At 42.1% G+C, this 19,704-nt stretch overlaps 1 protein-coding gene across 3 annotated transcripts in view; it reads left to right on the forward strand.

The window, feature by feature from the left end:
• Positions 1 to 6,223: 6,223 nt before the first annotated feature.
• The window catches only part of SESN3 (sestrin 3), a 39,775-nt gene continuing 26,294 nt past the window's right edge, over positions 6,224 to 19,704 (forward strand). For 2 of the 3 annotated variants that reach the window (XM_083854391.1, XM_083854392.1), the window contains exon 1: positions 13,413 to 13,454. In XM_083854391.1, coding sequence (XP_083710517.1) covers positions 13,416 to 13,454 — 39 coding nt within the window. In that variant the 5' untranslated portion in view covers positions 13,413 to 13,415. Of the gene's footprint in view, positions 6,299 to 13,412; positions 13,455 to 19,704 lie in introns of those variants that run through there. The other variant, XM_083854390.1, reaches the window with a different exon arrangement.

A 19,704-nucleotide genomic window follows, 5' to 3' on the forward strand; every position in this document is an offset into this window, starting at 1 on the left:
ATGAAATAGAGTAAAAATATTTTTAAATAAAAATAAGCTAAGTCCGTAACAGACTCATATCTTTCAGCACTTCAGCTCTTCTTTGTCTGAAAACAAGGAATAAAACTCTGCCATAATTTAGCCTGATCTTCCAACATAAATGTATTCCTATCTCATGCATTTCAATGAGAAATGGAGCTAAATTACGTGCCATATCCCAAAAGCTGCTGTTTTGTATTTGGTTTTTTGTATTTGAAAATAATGAAAACTATAACTTTGCCAATGAAAACAGAAAGCTAATTTCACTTATCAGGTCCATCCTCAATGTGGCATCATTCTGTACCAAGTGTTTTGTTTGCAAAATACAAACAGACAAGTTCTGCTGCTTAAGAAACATTACCATTTTTCAGTCAGACAAAGACATTTGTGTGCTTTGCATTGGCCAGGCACAAAACTGAGCCAAAGCAGTAGGAGGAAACAGGCAGCAAAGCCCCAGGTTTCAGTTCTCTTCCCCAGCCAGCTGCCTCCTGCTTGCCCTCTTCTGGCTCCTTGGCTTTTGAACTCTTGGCCTCACGGTATCCTGGCTGCAAAAGGAGGGCTCGAGGTGTTTTACCCAGTCAGATCTACACAGTTGTGGTTAGGCTGTGCTCTCCGGTGATACGTGTTGTAGCTGGGAGCCAAGGCAGGAACTCCCACTTTCCACCCAAAGGCCAGCAGCATTTCCATCTTCTTGAGGAAACCTTGCCACTGGTCCACAGTGCCAGAGGACACTTCCATCTCACAGAGATGTCACAACTGCAGCTTTGATACAGGCACACATGTTTAGGAGAGGGACAAAACCTCAGGCACATCCTTAGCAGGGCTGGAAATGGTGCCTTTCCTTGCGGCTTGCAGCCAGTGCTGAGACCTGGACTTGTTCCTGCTCTGCAGGGATGACCTCAGGCACCCCTGTCTGCCCCGGGAAGTCCACCTCCTGTCCTGGAGGGGAGAGGGTTTTCTGCCCCCACAGGTAGTCCTGCTGCTGTCATTAAATCTGTTTTGTAGGACTACCATCGGTATTAATAGGAATACATTACAAGAGATTGCTTGCAATTCTTTTGCAAGGAGTTAGACCAGGCTGCCTTTGTCCTGATTTTCAGATACTTTTTTTTTTTTTTCATTTAATACACTTCCCCTCTGTATTGCTCCCAAAAATTGTACAGGCTGAAACATTTCCAACTTTAACTTGAATCATAAAGTATTTTTTTTCCAGATGATCCCTATTTATGGGGTTGCACCACTGGCCAGTGTGGTCTCAGAAGGCTGAATCAAAGTAAACAACATGTTGAAATATATTTAGTGAATTATCATGCAAACCACAGAAGAACATGAAGAGAGAGAAAAGAGGTTTCTTGGTTGGGTAGTAATCTAATGTTTTCTGTCAAAGAAATCAGATACTAAAAAGGCCTATTAGGTCACTGAGCTCAGCTTTCCTGGGCCAGGTCATAATTGTTTCTTATGATAAACATAATTTCAAGTGCTTTATCTAGTTAGGGTTTAAACCCTGTAAATGAAAAGGTGTGTACCCCCACCCTCAAGGAAGAATTCCACAAATTATCACATCTCTCTGTCTCACACAATTATCTGAACACTCATTTAGCAGATTAGGATGTGTAATAGTAAGGATGGGAAGTCATTTTATAGTGTTAGAGTGTGTGTAACATCACTCAGGGCACAAACTTTATCTGTTGCTCTTCCTTCCTCTAACAACATAATATAAATGCTGTGCAAATGAAATTAGAACAGTGCAACAAAAATTATGATAATGAAGGCAGGACTGTCACTCATTTGACATCATGTCAATGGTTGGATTTTTGGCCTGAAGAAGGTACATCTATTTGCCTGTGTATATATGTTCAGTATGGCTTTACTGAATGACTCATGGAGTCATGAAATGTAAGGCATATGACATGTGTCAATCAGCTCATTTAATCATAGCACTTAACTGTGGCAGTCAGGGAGCTGGGTAAGGCTCCAGAGCTGGGTGCTCAGCTATGCTCTCTCTTCCTGCTTCTCAGCAAAACTTGAGGATCTTTTAATTTCATATGGGATTTCTAGTCCTGCAGCAATCCAGTCACAGCTATTGCATGGCAGCTGCCCCCTCCCATCCTTTCTCTCCAAGCTGCTGGATGTCTATGAATAACAAACATTTCCACTGCATAACGAGTTCAATTTTACAGTACTTGATCTTGTCAATCTAGCCTTTTCAGGAAGCATTGAGCTGTTCAATAATGTATGAAAAACAAAAGCACTGCACACTTGTAGAGTAGGTGCATAATTTAGGGCAGGATCATGTAGATTTTGTGAGCATCCCATAGCACCTGCACAGCACATTGCTACCAGGCCGACTATTCTGGCACACACAGTATGATCAGTGCAATCAATCTGCAGATCATCTTATTGCTCTTAAAAAATGTTATCACTCTGTGCTCCCTTACAGAATGGTTGTGCAGCGGACAGTTGTTGGGTGTGGTGCTCTCTGGAAGACAGTAGAGATGCATTTTGTCCAAATTCCAGGTGGAAATACAGCAGCCTCGGCAGGGGTTAAAAGCTAGTATCACACTGCTAAAACACAGCATAAGTATATGCTCTGGGGGATGAAGGCAGCTCAGTGTTTGGACGCATCTGTGTCTCTCAGCCAATCTGTTTGAACAATGTTAACTTGAAGGCTGCATAAGGCATTAGGAGAAATTTGACCTTCTAGCAAACACCATCACATCTCAGCCACTCCTATGGCAAGGGCAGCAGCCCACACCTGGCTGCAATGTGTCTGCCAAAAATGCGTCTGATGATTTCAGGAGGCAGAGTAATTGTTACTTCCTTTGGAAGTTTGTTCTTGCCTTGTTGTTTCATCATTCTGTTTGTTTTTTAAACTTTGCAGAAGTTATGATCATTGGTGATAAAAATCTGTTTAAACCAGTAACCACTTGTACAATTCTATCCCAGCAGGTCGGTAATCTCTGTGAAAGGATGTGATGGTCTCAAACCAGTATGCACCATATCATCTAGATTAAAAAAAACCCTCCACCTTACCCTTACACAACAATAGTTCACAGCCTGTCTAGGGGACCTCAGCAGAGACAACTGTTTGGGTTTACAGAACTGACAATCTTTGTAAAATTTCCAGGCAGGTCAAGATGCCGTGCTACTTGTAACTCAAGTACCTCTTAATTTCAGCATTCTGCTTTCCTTTATGACTCAGTAGCTGGGCAAAAACTGAAGGAAATCCACAGCAGTGGACGGCAAACGAGTTACAGTTGAATCATAAAAACTACTAAACAACTGTGAAGGGACCACTGGATATTTTTGCATACTTTGTTTGAGCAATAAGCTTACAAGGAGAACTTTCAAGAATGTGGATATGTTCCCCAAGAAACCAGCTTGTACAAAGACAGGCTTTTATAGTGGAGAACTTATGCATATGTTTAAGTCAAAATTGAATAATCCAAGAGCTCAAAATCAGGCCCACATGCACAAGCTTTTGCAGGCAGCAGGACTCCACAGATGCTGTAAACAGAACACAAAAACAGCATTTTACAGGAGCACTGCCACGCAGAGCCCAGAAGTTCATTTCCAAATACGACATCAAGAAAGAGTTCAGGTGTTTTGAAATTTGTCATATTGTCTCTAGTTTATACACTAATTTTCTAAGACTGATAGTGGGTAAGCACTGGCCCTGTTAAGTACATGTATAATCTCTATTAGCATTAAAACTCCTTACTAAAAAATACTGCAGAGGGGAAAAATGAACTCCAGAAAAGGTACCAAACAGAATTTTTGTTGAGGGCAAAAAAGGGTTTTGGGCAACTTCTGTTTGCTGTATTGTTTCCAAAAACAATGAAACACTTTCAAAGTTTATGTTTCTCTTGACATTTCTCAGATACCAAAGTACTGAAAGGCAGGACTGGGAGCCACAAAGGTACTTAAGTGCTTCTTGTTTAATTAAGGGTTAGTCAACCAAATACTTAAGCATCTAGGCATGCATGTCCTGCTTTCTTTCACAAGACATTTGTGGTGGAACAGAGACTAGATACCAAATTTCTTGGATTTTAAACTGCTTTACAAGTCAGCCTAACTTTTACACCTGGTTAATGGAAAATTTTCCTGGGTTTAATGGACTATGCTGAAGGTCTGAAGTTGTAACTCAAGGCAGAAATAATTTCAGCAGGGGAATAGGACCCAACCAGGTTTCTAAGAATGTTTAGTCATGTGTACTTGCCCCTGTGGATATAAAATAAATGAATGAATGCTTATTACTGAAATCTGAGTATTTGCAAATGTTCCAATCTTAAATATTAGGAGTAACACAGCCAAAATCTCTCTCTTACCTGTTTATTTCAAACTTATCTGCTACCATCCTTGCCAATGGGTTTGAGTTTTGAACCAGATACTTTAACAGCAAATTACTCAAAGTGATCTTACTTGAGCTGAAGAGTAAACTCCCCTTTCCTTGTGGCTTAATAACACTGATCCTCTACCACTTCTTTTAAAAATTCCTATTTTAGATAACACTATCAAGGAGTTCAGCAAGAAATAAAAGGCTGTTTACATCATTCACGTAGTTCGCTTAAATTTTAGCCTTATATTCAGATTACATGATGAAAACTAACCTGTTTGGCTACCCTTTTCCCCTGGTTTAAATAGCACCATGCTGCAGTGTGTGGGACTCAGACATGGCACAGCAAGTATCTGCACTCAGGCAAACAGTTTTCTCATGTTGGGATGCCATTTCTAGTACACTGTTTAGGGGAAAAAAACCTCAAAACAACAAAAAGAAAAAACAAACCCCTTCCATGCATTTCTCTCCAAGCATTTTTATGGCTGCCTGTGACTGTAACATTTGGATGCATTCCCAACAGTGGAGTCCACAGAGTATCCGTCTGTTGAAGGCTGCTCTGCCTGAGGAAAAGCTCTCTTTTCAAATGGATAGAAGGGAAAGGATGGAAGAGAATATTTCTGTGGATCTGGTTTTACTCATGGTGGCAAAGTCTGATCTGTGAAACTTTTCAGTAGTTCTCTAAGACAGATCTGGGTTTAATCAGTCTCCTTTAAGATATGTAAATTACTAATTGCATTGTGCCCTTTTTAGTCAGCCAGTTGACTAAATTATACAACGCTTCATTTTGCAAAAATAGAAAGTATTCCCAGGCAAAGCAAATCACAGTTCCCAAGCAGCTGATTTAAAATTCTTTCTCCAAAAGAAACCTTGAAAACAACGTAACATCCCAAATCTGCTTAGAAATTTCATAGCATAATAGCATTCTGTTCCCATCAAAAAATAAAAAAAAAAAAAATAAAATCCTTCTATACCATCATATTTCAAGACAGGAGTTATATAACGCTCGACACTTAATGAACTTTTATTGACGTCGGTGGAACTACTTCTGCTGAAGCTCCTCTGTGCGCACTTAAAAGCCAGAGCACACAGGCAAGGGAAAATGCAAAAAAGAGAGGTTCATTCCCCAGCTCTCTGAGGCTGCAGATAATAGATTTGCCTCTGTCCTAATTATACACTCCATCTCCGTGCATTAGCATGGAGCCCAGAAAACCTGACTCATCATCCCCAGCAATCCCGGCGACCTGGGGCAAAAAAATACACACACACACACACACACACACACACACACACACACACACTCTCACTCATTCACTCACACACACACTCTCACACACACACTCACTCACACACACTCTCTCTCACTCACACACACACACACACTCTCACACACACACACTCCCAACTTCCCTGGGGGCGTGGCCTCCGCGCCTGCTTTGCATGTCGCCCATCCTATTGGCCAGCGGAAGGCACGCGCCGAGGCGCCGGCCCCGCCCCTCTCTGCCCAAGGCTGCCCAGAGACTCCGCCGGCCACGCCCCCCGCTCCTCCGGCCACGCCTCTCGCCCCGCCCCCTCTCGCAGGCTGCCCGGAGATGGGAGCCGGAGCGGGCGCTGCCCATTGGCGGGCGGCGGGCGGCTCTCGGCGATTGGCCGGCGCTGGCGGCGGCGGGCGTGGCGGGCGGCGCGGATTGGCGGGGCCCGCGGGGGTGTGCGCGGGGGGCGGCGGCGCGGAGCGGGCGCTGGGGCCGCGGCCGGGGATGGGGGCGGCCGGCGGCGCGGGCAGCTGAGCGGCGCGGAGCGTCCTGGGCCTCCCCGTCCCGCCCGGCCATCCCCGCCAGCCCCGCCACCATGAACCGCCTCGGCTCCGGACCCGTGAGCAGCGCCGCGGCCGCCGCCGCCGGGCAGTACCGGGTGTGCGGCAATTGCCGGAAGGTGCCGAAGCAGGTATCGGGGGCCGCCCGCACGGAAGCGGCGGGAGCCGCGGGAGAGGCTCGTGGGGGCCATCGGGGGAGCCAGGGGCAGTGGGGCAGAAACTCGGCGGGGTGGGACACGTCCAGCGGCAGGGGGGCGAGGAGACATGGGCGAGAGGGCAGCGGTGGGGCGGAGGATGGAGGGATGGAGGGTGCGGGCTGCCAGGAGGGGAGGGCCGGGGAGTGTGGAGCGGGGGGCGCAGGGCCAGGGGAACCCCGGGGTGCCGGGGGGTGAGGGGAACCCCGGGGGTGCAGGGCCAGGGGACCCCGGGGGTGCAGGGCCAGGGGAACCCCAGGGGTGCCGGGGGGTGCCAGCCCCGGCCCCCATCGCCCCCGTCGGGCCCTGGGCACGGCTGTCACCTGCCCCAGCCCCAGGCTGCCCCGAGGGTTTGGGGGTTCTCGGCCTCCCCCATGGCCCTGAGGGGGCTCGACTCGGGGCCCGGCTTAGCGCTCCTAAAGTTTAATATCCACATATTCCATGGGCGGTATTTCACCGCGATCTTCCTCAAGTCTTTGTGGGGGGGATGGATCTGAGATGGGAGCTTTATAAATGTAATAAAAGCAGCAAAGACGTGCCGTCCCCCGGGCCCGGCCCGGTCCCCGCGGGTCCTGCAGCCCCTGCCCCTCATCGGCCCCACGGCCAGCGCTGCTGGAGGTGCTTTTTGTTTGTCCAGCGCAAATGAATTAAAATCGCTGAGCTGTTCAATTGCGCCGTCTCCCAGCGCCCGAGATGAGCGCGATGCCGGTTTTGGTTTTATTTTAATTCAATCTCTCCCGACGCGTTTTTGCTCAAGGTTGGTTCTTGCAAATGCTAAGAAAGGCTCTAAGTCAATGAGCTCAAATATTTGCGCTCTTTGTCCAAAAACTGTTTTTCTTCCTCTGTGGGTCAGGCCAAGTGCCAATCAAAGTTGTTTTTCAAGCCTCTCTTCCCTGCAGTAGGACTGCTTTTTTTCTTTCTTCCTTTTTTTTTTTTTTTTTTTTTTTTTTTTTTTTTTTTTTTTTTTAAGGTTTGGTTTTTGGAAAGGAGGTGTGTATTTAGGGGAGGGGGAGGAGAAACGTTAAAAATCGGTCAGAGAGAAAAGCAGATCTTAAAAATCCTGTTTCTCGAATATTTTAATGGAAACAAAATCTTATTAAATGTGCATGCTTGGTATGTGCAGTTATTTTTTCCATAAACTCTTGGATCATATTACAGTTGATACTTGGTGCTCAGCTCTTAGCTCAGCTTGCGAGAAATGTAATGGATCAGAGAAGCACACATCAGCAGAGTCTGATTTTTAACCATTTCCTTGCAGGACCAAATCCCTTCTTGGCTTTAGCTTGCTGCTGTTACCACTTTAAGAAAAACAAGTACTTAAAACAGAGAAGTTCTGCAGGATTAAAGCCTGAAACAGCTTCAGACTTGACATGTCTAAAGACATACAAATTAACCCATGCCAAGTATGTCTGTAAAACAAGCAGGGAGGGAGCTTGCTTTGTTCTGCCAAATAATCAAAATGTTTTGTTGACAAATAAAGCGGTGCTTGGCAGCACTTGTAGATCTAAAATTAAATTAAGTTACTGATTTTTTTTTTAAGCTGTATTCCCATCCTGGTGGATAGGACTTTTTTTGCATACTTCTTTAATATCAGTGGGAGGTAGGAGGTGGGGACAGGGTTAGATGGTACTTTTCTGGTAACAGGAAACTTGCTGGATTTGATTTATTGTCGCATTTTTATTTTATTTTAAAGTAGTTTAGGGATAATGGTGAGACACAGGAACCCATGGGTCTGTTGAGGAAGGCAACTTAGTGCTGCTCTGTTTTGGCTGTGGTCATTTCAACCAGACAAAACTCAAGAAGAATAAAAGAACTGAGTGACAGCCCATGAAACCCTCTTGAAACATAGGTGTTCTGTGCTTTCAGGGGTGGTACTGGGACATGCTTCCATCTCTGTTGTAGGCTGCACAATAAAAATAGAAATGCAAAGCTTCTGACTACATCTGTCATTATTTAAAAGTTGGTGTAATAAAAATCACTGTAAATTTTAACCTTTTGCACTTCACTGGCAAGCATACAAGTAGAAAACAGAAGGAAAAAACCAAAACACTTGATAGAAGGGAGATGCAAATTTGGCCTGAGTCTCAGAACAATAACCTTCAGATAAGTGCTGCCTCATCTGTTCTTTTGATGGTATTGAGGTTCTTTTTTTTAATGTTCATGTGATAATATACTGGAAAAATTATTGGCCTTGAAACATGTTGAATCTCTTCTGCCCTCCTCCGTTTTAAGTCTTTATTTAAAGTCATTTGAATGCTCACAGTGTAGGTAGAGCTGTTGTCAAAATTGTAAGGGGCAAAGCTTTCAACTCAGTGGCATATAATGAAATTTGAAATAGTCTAGCAGGTTTTGGATTCTCATGGATGAAGGTAAGTTTCTCTTTCAGCTGTGAAACAGGAAAAGCTAGATGCTTTATGCTTCGTCCAATTTCAGATTAATCAAAGTTACATTTTATTATGGAAAGTTCTATGAGGGCAGCACTGAGAATCTTTCTAAGGATTAATGGGTTGAATTTGCCTATGAAGAAGGTTTCTTATATTAAAAGGATACAATTTCCAGTCAGGATTATTGTTATGGTACTCTTTAGATAATCAGATCTACTTGCAGAACAATTGTTGCTAATCAAAAGGGCTTAGACAGTCATAGATACAACAACTGCATCATTATTTGGTTCAGGAGAAAACAAAAAAAGAACAAGCAGTAATAGATTATGCTGTCTTGGGTTTGGTGATTGAGCTTATTGAAAAAACAACCAAGGCTAATGTTTTTAATCAGTTTAAAATAAATGGAAGAATGACCAAAACGAGACAAGTAGCTCTGGGTCATGGGGTGGATGGGCAGCCTTTGTAACAAAACTGTGGCATACCAGTAGGGAAAAGTGCCTAACAGGGCATAGGAGTGCTCTTGCCAAGTCTTTGCTAGAGGTGGCTGAGAGTTGCTGTCATTCTGTAACCAGGACAGCTCCAGCTCTCCCCTTTGAAAATGCAACATATACGGGAGTCCCTGGGCAGGAGAGCTCCAGGGTGCTGTCCTGGAGCCTGGTGGAAACCCAAGATTCTCCTGCCTAAACAAAATCAATATCCCAAGCAAGAAAGAAGGGAATGTTACATAGGAAGAGTTTGGTATTTTTTTGGATAAATAACTGCTTAAGGAAGGCTTTTAAGAATAAGCAAAAAATCTTCAGGGGATGGAAAAATCCTGATATGTCAGGAAATGTTGGAACAAGGAGGATTTGCCAACTGTTCAAGTTTGGTTGCAAATTGCAAAGCATGTGTGAAGTAAAAGGTTCTTTTACATGTACATACAAGTTGGTAGGACAGAAGAGAAAAGTAAAAACAGGTTCCAGGATTAAATGTTTGGTTTGTGTTAGATTTTGTGAGAGAGATAGAAGGGCAGTAGCAAGATGGGTGACAGAGGAGTGTGGTTTAAAAGCAAACTTCAGTGTTGGCAAGGTGGAAGTGGACCTGGCTGAGCTGACCCTCCTGGCTTGAGCCAGTGTGTGTGCTGGAGTGCAGCATAAAGGCATTGAAATCCAGGACTTTCCTGGTATTTATAGACCTACCCAATCAGGGTGATCCTGTGAGAGGAGAAATACCCATAAAAATAATGGATATAATTTGCTCCTCATCCTCCCATGCCTGTCTCCTTCCTTAGTACAATTCTCAATACTGTACAAAGTTACTAAAACAAATGTGAAAAAAAATATGTATGACATGATCTCACCAGAAGTAGGTCATGCTAGACTAATGCAGTGGTCTTCCATTGATAAGACAGCTGCTAGAGTGTCCTCTACCATAAGCTTTGAATGGACTAAAACTGCACTGTAGTCATTAAACATCTGAAATAACATTAAAGGTTGAACTTGACACTGTAACTCAATGCAAATTAGGTGTTTGTGTTTACTAACATCAAATGTTTTATATATAAAAGAGTTTAACTGGGTTTGAAAATTATTTGGGCAAATTCATAACAGAAATATTAAAAACACATGTAAATAGGAAATAGCAACACCTCCCAGTATAGTTTCTGTATGTTTTCCTAGCTGTTAGATGTATCCTATTGTCCCCTGGCAGTGACAGGTTACTGTACAGGAGGGACTTTTGATCTGACACAGTTTGTCTATTTTTCCCTTATTGTTGCTTACAGTGATTGGGAGCTGATGAGAATGGGAATGAGGGTGGGGCATGCTGAAAGGAGAGGTCACTGCTGAGAGGACAATCCAAATGATAAATGTTGTTGGTCCAGGGAGAGAGGGACATTTGGTGGAGAGCTGGGAGATCTTGAGCACTGGCATAAAGTGGTGTGAAATCCAGTAGTGTGAAATGTGAGAGTTACAGGCTTGGCTGTTTGCTGCTCATCACTTTTAATAGGAGCAGCTCCTTGGAGGGAGCAGAGAGAAAGATGTCAATCCAGGAGGACCAGCACGTTACTGTCACCCTGCAGGGCTGTGGTGTTGAAGAGGAGGGAAGCTGGGAAGGATAGACCCTAATTAAACAGGCACAGAGGGGAGCTGGCTGGGTACTGGGAGAAAGGACATACTGATTTTACAGAAGGAAACTAAAAAAGTTTGGGTTTTTAATGCAGCAGAAACAAAGGCTGAGAGGGGATATGATCAATGTGTATAAATACATCTCATGGTAAGAGCAAGTGAGGAGAGATTAGCTAAAGAATAGATGGATGTAATATGGTCATAAATACATTTAGGCTGGATAATTGAAGTGTCCACAGGTATGAGGATCCAGAAGTTTGCTCTAGGTCTGATGCTGCCGAAAAAAGCAGCCGCTTTTAAGATAGAAAAATGAGTGAATGTCATTAAATGATGTGGTGCTTACAATAGCACTAGCCTAGGCTCAGGGAGTTGAGGTCATATCCAAAAAAAAAAAAAAAAAGGACACACTTTCATTCACATTATTGTTCTGTGTGGGTGAGCAAGAAAGTAGCCCAAAAGTGAACCAGAAATAGTTTAATGTCAGGTCTCATAAGCCTGTGTAAGCTAAAATATGTGTCACCATGAGTCATGAAGATGCATAGAGATGCTGTTACCTGCACTGTAAAAATCAAGAGGCCTTTCAAGGATATCTCAGCTATTTTGAGGGAAGTCAACCTAGTTCAATCTATTCTGAGCATAGGCAAATCAAAGTTGCTATGCCTTTGCTTGGAAAACACCCTGGCTTTTCCACAAAGCAGCATCTTTGTTGTTGTTGTTGTTGTTGAGTTGCATAGTCTAGTTGGCTTTGGAAATCTCATCAACAAACCTCGACTGTCACAGAGAATCTTAATTTGCAAAACCAAATTATGTCTTCTATATTTTGATGCCTCTTAATAATAATCTCTCTTCACATTGTAGGGGATGTGAGGACCGGCCTAGATGGCTTTAAATCTCCAATGTGTTTCTTCTTAAGGAGTTCTCAAAATTATTTGCAAAGTCTGTCATGAAAAATCAACTCTGTTTGCATTGGTTCTAATTTTAGCAACATTCTGTTGCGTAAAACGTTGTGTCTGCCTTCAGTGTTTGTGTCTTCCAGTCCCCTGGAGCACTGGTGAAACATGGTGAAACCAGCTCAGGTCACTCCTCCTGCATGCACAGCTGGGGGGGCAAGATGGAATTTTTAGGACACAAAAATGCAAAGCTGTGAACCAAGAGCAACAAACCAAACTTTTTAGGGCAGGTAAAGTCGACAGCAACAGGCCCCTCACTCTCACAATTTATTCTTACTTTTTCTTGAAAGATTTGATAAAAACACTCCCAACAAACTAACAACTAAGAACAAGGTTCTTTCCTGTGAAATAAATGCAGTGAAAATCCAGAGCTGACTGGTTTCTCTCCTTCCCCGTCCTCACAAGTGTTTCAATAATTTGGATCTTTTCAGAATCTGATCCATTTAACTGATTATTCTCCTATCCCCAGTGTAGAGTCTTTGTGTCCTGCAATCAAAGGGTGGTATTGCTCTTTGCACATGTATGCTGGTCCTGAGGCTGCCTGGGTTCTCCTACCTTTGCCTTAAAAACTGTTGTAAATAAATTTCCTTGTGTTTTCTAGTTTTACTGGCTGAAAATGAGATGGCAGAACTATTAAATTTTCATTAGACCAGTAATGAGAGTAGCATGAGTGAAATGAACCTCTGGTGAGCGACGCTGTTTTGCAATGAAAAGCTGTAAGAGGTGTCCTTGTAGCAACCATGCTCATTTAGAATAGTCATTGTATTTAAAAAAACAAAAGCAAAAACACAGTCTTCCCTGAATTACAGGGAGGGAAGGGAGGTGAGAAAGGAAAGAAAGTGGGCAGGAGGATTTTCTTCAAAAGAAACTTTGAGGTTTAGTGTTGGGAGTGGGTTAGCCAAGTGTGGAGGTTGTCCTCTGCTAAGATTTACTTCTGCTGGTGGGAGTGGGGCATTGCATTAGCCAAATCACAGGCTGTGGTTTGGAGATGTGGACTCTGTGAACATTTGCTTTAAATTTATTCATGTTACTTAATTAGGGCTTCAAATCTCACATCTCTTTAAATGGCAGTGTTTTGAAATCTGAAAAAAATAATATGGTTCATTAAGCATCTTTGGTTTTTTCTCTCTCCCACATTGATGAGGGAGCTGCTAATACTCATTTAGTTCTTTATTTGAACCATTTTTTTCTGGCTAGGGAGATTTGAGAAAGAGAAGATAGTGGTGTAATTCTCCCCTGGCTGTGCATAGCTGGGGTCTGGAGATTTTATTATCAGATTTCCATTTACAGGGCTGGAGAATAATGAGGGATCTCAAGCATAGTTTGCGTGTCCGGGCTGAATATTGGCTTTTATCTAAGTGGGTCAGGATGGACCGGGGGGAAATGGGGCAGTTTCAGTAGAAAATAAAATTCGAATTGTCAGGAGGGAGACCTCAGTTAATGAGAAATTGCACCTCATCATCTTTGGAAAAACCTGTATGGAAATAATTTATGCTGTTTAATTTCTCTGTTCTATGCAGGTGTTCCTGTTTGTATGCAGAGGTGCTTCCCATTGTTGTCTCTGCAGCCCAGCCTGGTAGTCTTTGTGCTTTGAGTAGAAGCTATAGGGAATGTAATGCAGATGAGTCAAATTGTGAAATGCCATTACAGGGAGGTAGGGATACTCTCCACAAACAATTTTTTTCTGATTGCCTATCAGTCTGTAATGAAATACATTAGAGATAGTTCAAGAAATTTTATGCAGTTCTTGGTATGCCGTCCTGGGCAGACCAGTGTTACTGATAACAGGGGAGGCCATGATCAAGGGCCATGATTAAGGGGTATTAATTTTAAATGCCTCTCTTAATCACAAGTTTCAAAAATTTTTTAATAGGATGCTGCTTGCATATCAGACATTGGATAACTATCACTTGGGGCGAAGTACTGGTACAGATTGTAGTGAATATTATGTGTTTATGAAGCTGAAAAACTATTTGTTCGTGTTACAGACCGTATCAACAAGTGATTTTTCAAATGTCTTCATTCTCACATTTTTCTTAGATGGAGAGGAACGTGTTTTGAAGCATGGGCTTTTTTCTTGTAGGGCATAATCTTTGTGGTAGTCATGGACTTAAGTTAGGGAGAGCTGAACTGGGTGTACATGATGGTGTTTAGGATAAGAGACAGAAGTCAGTGCTCTTAATCTAGTGAGATATCTTAAATCTTTCCTGAATGTCCTTGGTTACCTGAAATAGGGTAAGATAAATAAACATATACAACCTCCTGATTAAACACCTTTTGTTGTTGTTAATGACTCTCATATTACTCTCACGGTAAGCATCTTGTTTTGTTAGATTAGCAATGGATTTCTAATGGATTCTGAGCTCAGCCCCCGACCTATTGAACTTGGTAATAGTGTGAGGCTACCTACAATCCCCTTCCTCAGGGGATCAGGTGGTAAAAAATAATAATGGAGTGGAATATGAAGTATTCCTGGCTTCATGTGTTGGGAGTAGGCTGGAACAGAAGTAATAAGTCTTTATCACAAGGGAGTATGTTGTGGTCAGAGTGTGGACCAACCTTTGGCTTGTGGTTTAAGTCTTCCAAAATACACAAATGTTAGGTTAACATGTATAAAAGCCAGCAGGAATCGCATTCATGAGAATTCTTTGGGGTCACAAATCTCTGTTACCCCTGCAAGTGCAAAAGACATTTGGAAGAAAAATAAAAGGTAACTTGAAAATCAGGTTTTCGTCTATTTGGAATGAGCAATAAAGTCATAAATACAGTAAATACGTCTCAATTGCTGCAGTTTTGAATCAAAATGTGTAATTGTGTATCTGTTTTAAAGCATATTAAGTTTCAAATTAGTTTTGCCATGAAACTGGAGAGAAATGTAAATTTGTGCCACATTTGACACTTTATAGGATGGATTAAAATCATTCCTTAGAAAGAAGGAATGGTTGCAAGAGTGACTCCTCACTTAACATTTTCAAAAGAAAAATTCATGCTTCTGAGCAATTGCACATAACTTCAGTAAAGCAAACTTATGTTCATGACAATGAAGGAATACAAGCTGTCTTGGTGTAAACCATTCTAGAGCAGTACACAGCTGCTTACTCAAAATCATAATTTATTTGTCTCTGGGCAGTTTATTACTGCATTGGATTTGCTCTGGCTGATACCAACAAAACAATTGAAAGCCAGCATATGTTCTCTCCTCCATATGAATTCTGCAGTTAAAAACTGTTGAACAAGACAGTCTTAACAGTGTTGAACCTAATTTAATAGCACGTGCTTGTAAATATGTTTAATATCTCCTGCTGTAGCGTGTGGTAAAGGGAATATAGTTACATTATTGTCTAAATGTATCTGGAGGGCTTTTGGCCATATGGTTCTGAATCTGTTTTAAAGTAATTATGCCTATTACCTAAAAAAATAAAAAATATTCCCCTCTGAGTTGATTGACATTCCTCTCAGTAAAGCACCCTCATTGCTGATTAGAGGTGTGGAAATAGTAATTTGTTCTAGCATTTAGAAATTTGATTAGACCTCTAATGAAATGGAGCGCCTACATGCTGTCTAAATATTCTACCTGACACCAGCTGGATCTCATCCAGTGTGGAAGAACACTTGAAATTTTGCTTTACTACAATATGTTTTGTGTCTTGAAGTCAACGTGCAGCCTGCATGCAAATACCCACTGGCTATTCAGCAGGCAGAGCAAACCTTGGATTTTTCCCTGGAAATCAGCATCAGGATGTGATTATTCCATTGACTGCCCGATCGCAATATCTGGCTTAGAGTTAGAAAATTAAGGCAACTGTTTATAGAGAAGCACCCATACTGCTAACTGTAAGCTGAACTTCAGGTGGTTGTGCACGTTATTCACAACTTGGTGTGTGTATGAGGTAGGAACGTGCTGAAGTTCCCAATTTGTCCCTGTTGTTGTCTAGAAATAAGGTGACAACAACACACAATATAAATAGGAATTTATGAAGCACCACATTTCTCTCCCTGTTATGAGCCGACTCGTTCATTTCCCTCCAAAAGCTGATTGCAACACCCATTATGTGCAGTGGCAGCTGTTTGACCCCTCATGTTTTTTACATCCTCTTTAATTCAGTTGCAGCCATTTTCATTCTAGACCATCATGGCTAGAAAAACCTAAACTGGGACTCTGTTAGTATCCTGTGGTGCAAGCTTCCAGTCCCAAGTGGTAGGAGACATATCAAAATACTTTAGACTTGAGGTGCTTGGTGTTCATTAGTCAACAGCTCATTTTGACTGGTTACTTTCTCCCTATGAAATCCAGAAGACAGGTCTAATGCATCTCACTAGAATCTGACATGGCCTTTTGTGTTCTTTCTTGTGTTTGCTTTTTGGGTTTTTTTTCAGTTCTGTTTCTCCACCATATTTAGTATTTTTTTCATTTTGCAGTTGCCACATTTAAACAAATGCAGTAGATTGGTTGAACCAGAAAAACTCCTGATTAGTTTATGCCATATTAATGCTTTAGAAAATATTTTTCATCTTCTTTTCCCTCCAGAAAAAAACCAAACAAACTGTTCAATTATATTTGTATTTTTAAGTTTTGTGTTACGGGGTAAAGACTGGATGAGGCGGTAACATTGGGGGTCATTCAAGTAGAATCTACTTTGAAATAAGTGACTTTTATTCCAGCAATTTAAAACTTGTCTCACCTCTGTGCTGGTTCTTGACAAGTAGTTAGGAGGAAGGGTGTGTTGGTTGAAAAGGTCAACTTAATGTAATTAAAGGTTGAAGAAGCCTGCAGCTGGCATTGTAGTTCTTGAGGAGAGATGGAGCTTGGTGCCTCTTCCACCAGGGCAGAGTCCAAGTGGAAGGAAAGCAGGCTGCAGCCATGGAGGGTATGCCAGAAACATCTTTCACCCATGGCTTAGAAAAGCAAGAGGGGAGTGGAGGTGGGAAGAGGGTGTCCCTCCATACCCCTGCTCTTTAGGCCACTTATGCAAAAGGTATTAGATAAAGGTGTAGTTACTTGACCTATTTATCCAGCAGAAACTTGCCATACAAGCAGAAGCAGTTTGACTATCCAGTGCTGTTGCTGTTTCGTATGGGACACTCCTTTGAGTTAAGCTGTGCCTCATGAGTACCTAGAGGCAGCATCCAGCCATCCAAAATTATTAATTTGTCTTGTTTGAGAAGGTCTATGGCGTCAGTTCTTGTTTCCCAGAAAAGTTGGACAAAAAATTGCATAGTCTCAGCTCTTACCAGAGGTAAGGCTGGTGCAAGTAAAGGCTGTGAATGTGTCTTTTAGGAGCTGCGCTTACTCTGTTTGCTACTCAGTTTGGGGCAAGTCAACTGGAGAGCAACGGAGAACCTTATTAGGCAGTGTGAGTTAATCACTCTTCCATAGCTACAAAGGTCTTTATTCAAGCAGGGTATAAAATAAGTGAGATTATTATTTCTTCATTACTTGCTGGTGCTTTTTTTTGTAGAGTTGTTAGGTCACCAAACTGTAGCAAAAACTCGCTTAGTAAAAGTGTAGGCAGTACTCTGAGGAAATGGTAGCACCTGCCAGCAGAGGCTGGAGGTAGATCTGAAGTTCTGTCAACCTGCTGGCCTGGGTGCCTGAAGAGAGCAGGAGTAGCTGATCTGTCTCTGGACAAGTTCTGTATTTACATGCAATAAATCTTCTCTAACAGTTAGGAGTCTTCATTTTTGAAAATCAGCATATCTTTCAAGCTCCGTCATGAAAATACATTTATATCTTAGGTCTTTGCTGCCACCAGCTCTGCTACATTAAGTCAGTGTGTTTTGGAGATTGTATCTCCCTAATGACTCACTTTGGTAAGATGGAGCTTAAGATGCAAAATGTTCTTTAAAAAAAAAAAAAAAAAAAAAGAAAAAAGAAGAAGAAGAAAGGGGAAGAAACTGCCTGACTGCAAGAATTCTTATGGTCGTTCCAGCATGTCGGTGGCTTGCGATTGTGCTACTGAGATGAAGCCTTTCCCCTGTCTGTCTCTTACCCAGACTTTCCCAGACTAATCAAATGTAAAACAGTGTGTCAGCTCCCTGCTCATTGTAAAACAGTCTCCTGCCTTTGCAAACAAGACTCCTTGGAGAAATAATTTGTTCTAATTGGTGACCATTTTAGGATTTCCTATCAGGTAAAAAATCAAAAGGGCTCACCCATGGTTTTCCATCTGTGGCCGTAGCACCTTTAAGATTTTTCTGGACTTCCTTCAGGGAGACTGTGTAAGAAGACTTACTGCAGTAAACTCAGAGGCATGGTGTGGATGCCACCTCCTTCTGAAAAATGCTTACAAGTCAACTAATCAAAAGAGGCTTAAACTCCTGGCTTAGACAGCAAGGCGCTTGCTCTTGGAAATTGTACCTTTAGGCTAGAGGTAAAGCATGTTAGTCAGGGAGATTTTATTTTCATCTGGCACACTCTCTCTGTTTGAGTCATCAGCCAAAGAAAGGATGGCAAAAAGGGTGCTTTTCTTAAAGCAGGAGGATATTGCTCCTTTTGGATGTCCAGGAAGGGCTATCCTTTCCCAGGTGGAGTGAGGAGAACAGCTTCAGTGTGCCTTACATTATTTGAACTGTTGCAAAGATGGTCAGTGATCATCTGTTGAACATAAGCATTTGTCCAAGAAATTTGTGCCAAGGGGACTTCTCATTTTCTTTTAAAAGCTTTTCAGTGGATTAACTTGAAATTTTAAGGAACATGGGCCACAAATTTTGCTATGAATTAGAAACCTTATAACAGGCTCATGTTTTAATATTTTGATTTTGTCTTGAATGTTAACGCAAACGGCTTAATTAAAGTTCTTCATGGTGAGGTAACACATAGCCAATATGTGTGTATATTCTTTCAGTACCATCTATCTAAGCAAACAGCATCTGCCCATTTGGTGAGTAATGAGAGTTCGTAAGTATATTGTCTTTATGGTTTAAGGCTTAGGCTTTTTTTTTCTTCACCTTTTCAAATCTAAACTGAGGAAACTTCTGATGAGGTGCATTTAGAAAAGGGGAGTAATAACACTGGCTTCCTAAAACCATGTTAGTAAAGAACTGAAGTGTAATGTACTTCAGATTCTGCAGTAAATTATATGATAGAACCTGTGTTGAACAGGCAGTGTAGGAATGTGCTCACCCAGGCACTAAGGAGCTCCATAACATGGCCTGCAACATCTACTCTGGATTAGCACAGTGCTTGTTTCTGTAATGGTCCAGTTTAGCTAAAATGCCTCCTTATTTGCAGGATGCCAATTCTTATCTCAATGAGAAAATAGGTCCCATTTTTTTTAATAGACTTAAAGAATAAGTAGTATTTTTGAACCAGTCTGCTGCAGATATATGACAGCATTAGGGCAAATACAGAGGGTCAGATTGAAACTCAGACTCTGGTCTCTGACAGTGGCCAAGGGAAGATACTGAAGAAAGAAGACACAAAATGGAGCAGTTTGTTATGCACACCCCACAGCACTATCTCCCAGAGTCCAAGTATTTGCCATTTGAAAACTTCCTGAGCTGGAGGTGAATTTTCCATATTTAATAACCATTCTTATATTTATCTTCCATGAACTTGAACACTTCACTTTTAAATGCACACTGACTTTTTGTCCATAGCATCTTACAGCAAGGATTTCCACAGCTTAGCTGCACATTATGGAAAAGGCTAAGTACCTCTGCTTGAGCTGGTTGCCTGCTGGCTGGTTCATAATCTTTTTATTGGAGGTGGCAGATGCACACTATGCATGGACTGTGACAGCAAGGAGGCAGTCAATTAAAATTATTTGACATGCTTGTGACAGCAGCATCAGCAGTTCAGAGTTGCTGTTTCCACGACTCAAGCTACTGTGTTTCACAATCCTGTAGGAAAAAGAGAGCATAAAACTAGCTGAAGGAGCTCCAATACTGAGCAGAGCACATTT

This window comes from Zosterops lateralis (assembly GCF_965231275.1).
Source record: "Zosterops lateralis genome assembly, chromosome: 2".
NCBI lineage: Eukaryota > Metazoa > Chordata > Aves > Passeriformes > Zosteropidae > Zosterops > Zosterops lateralis.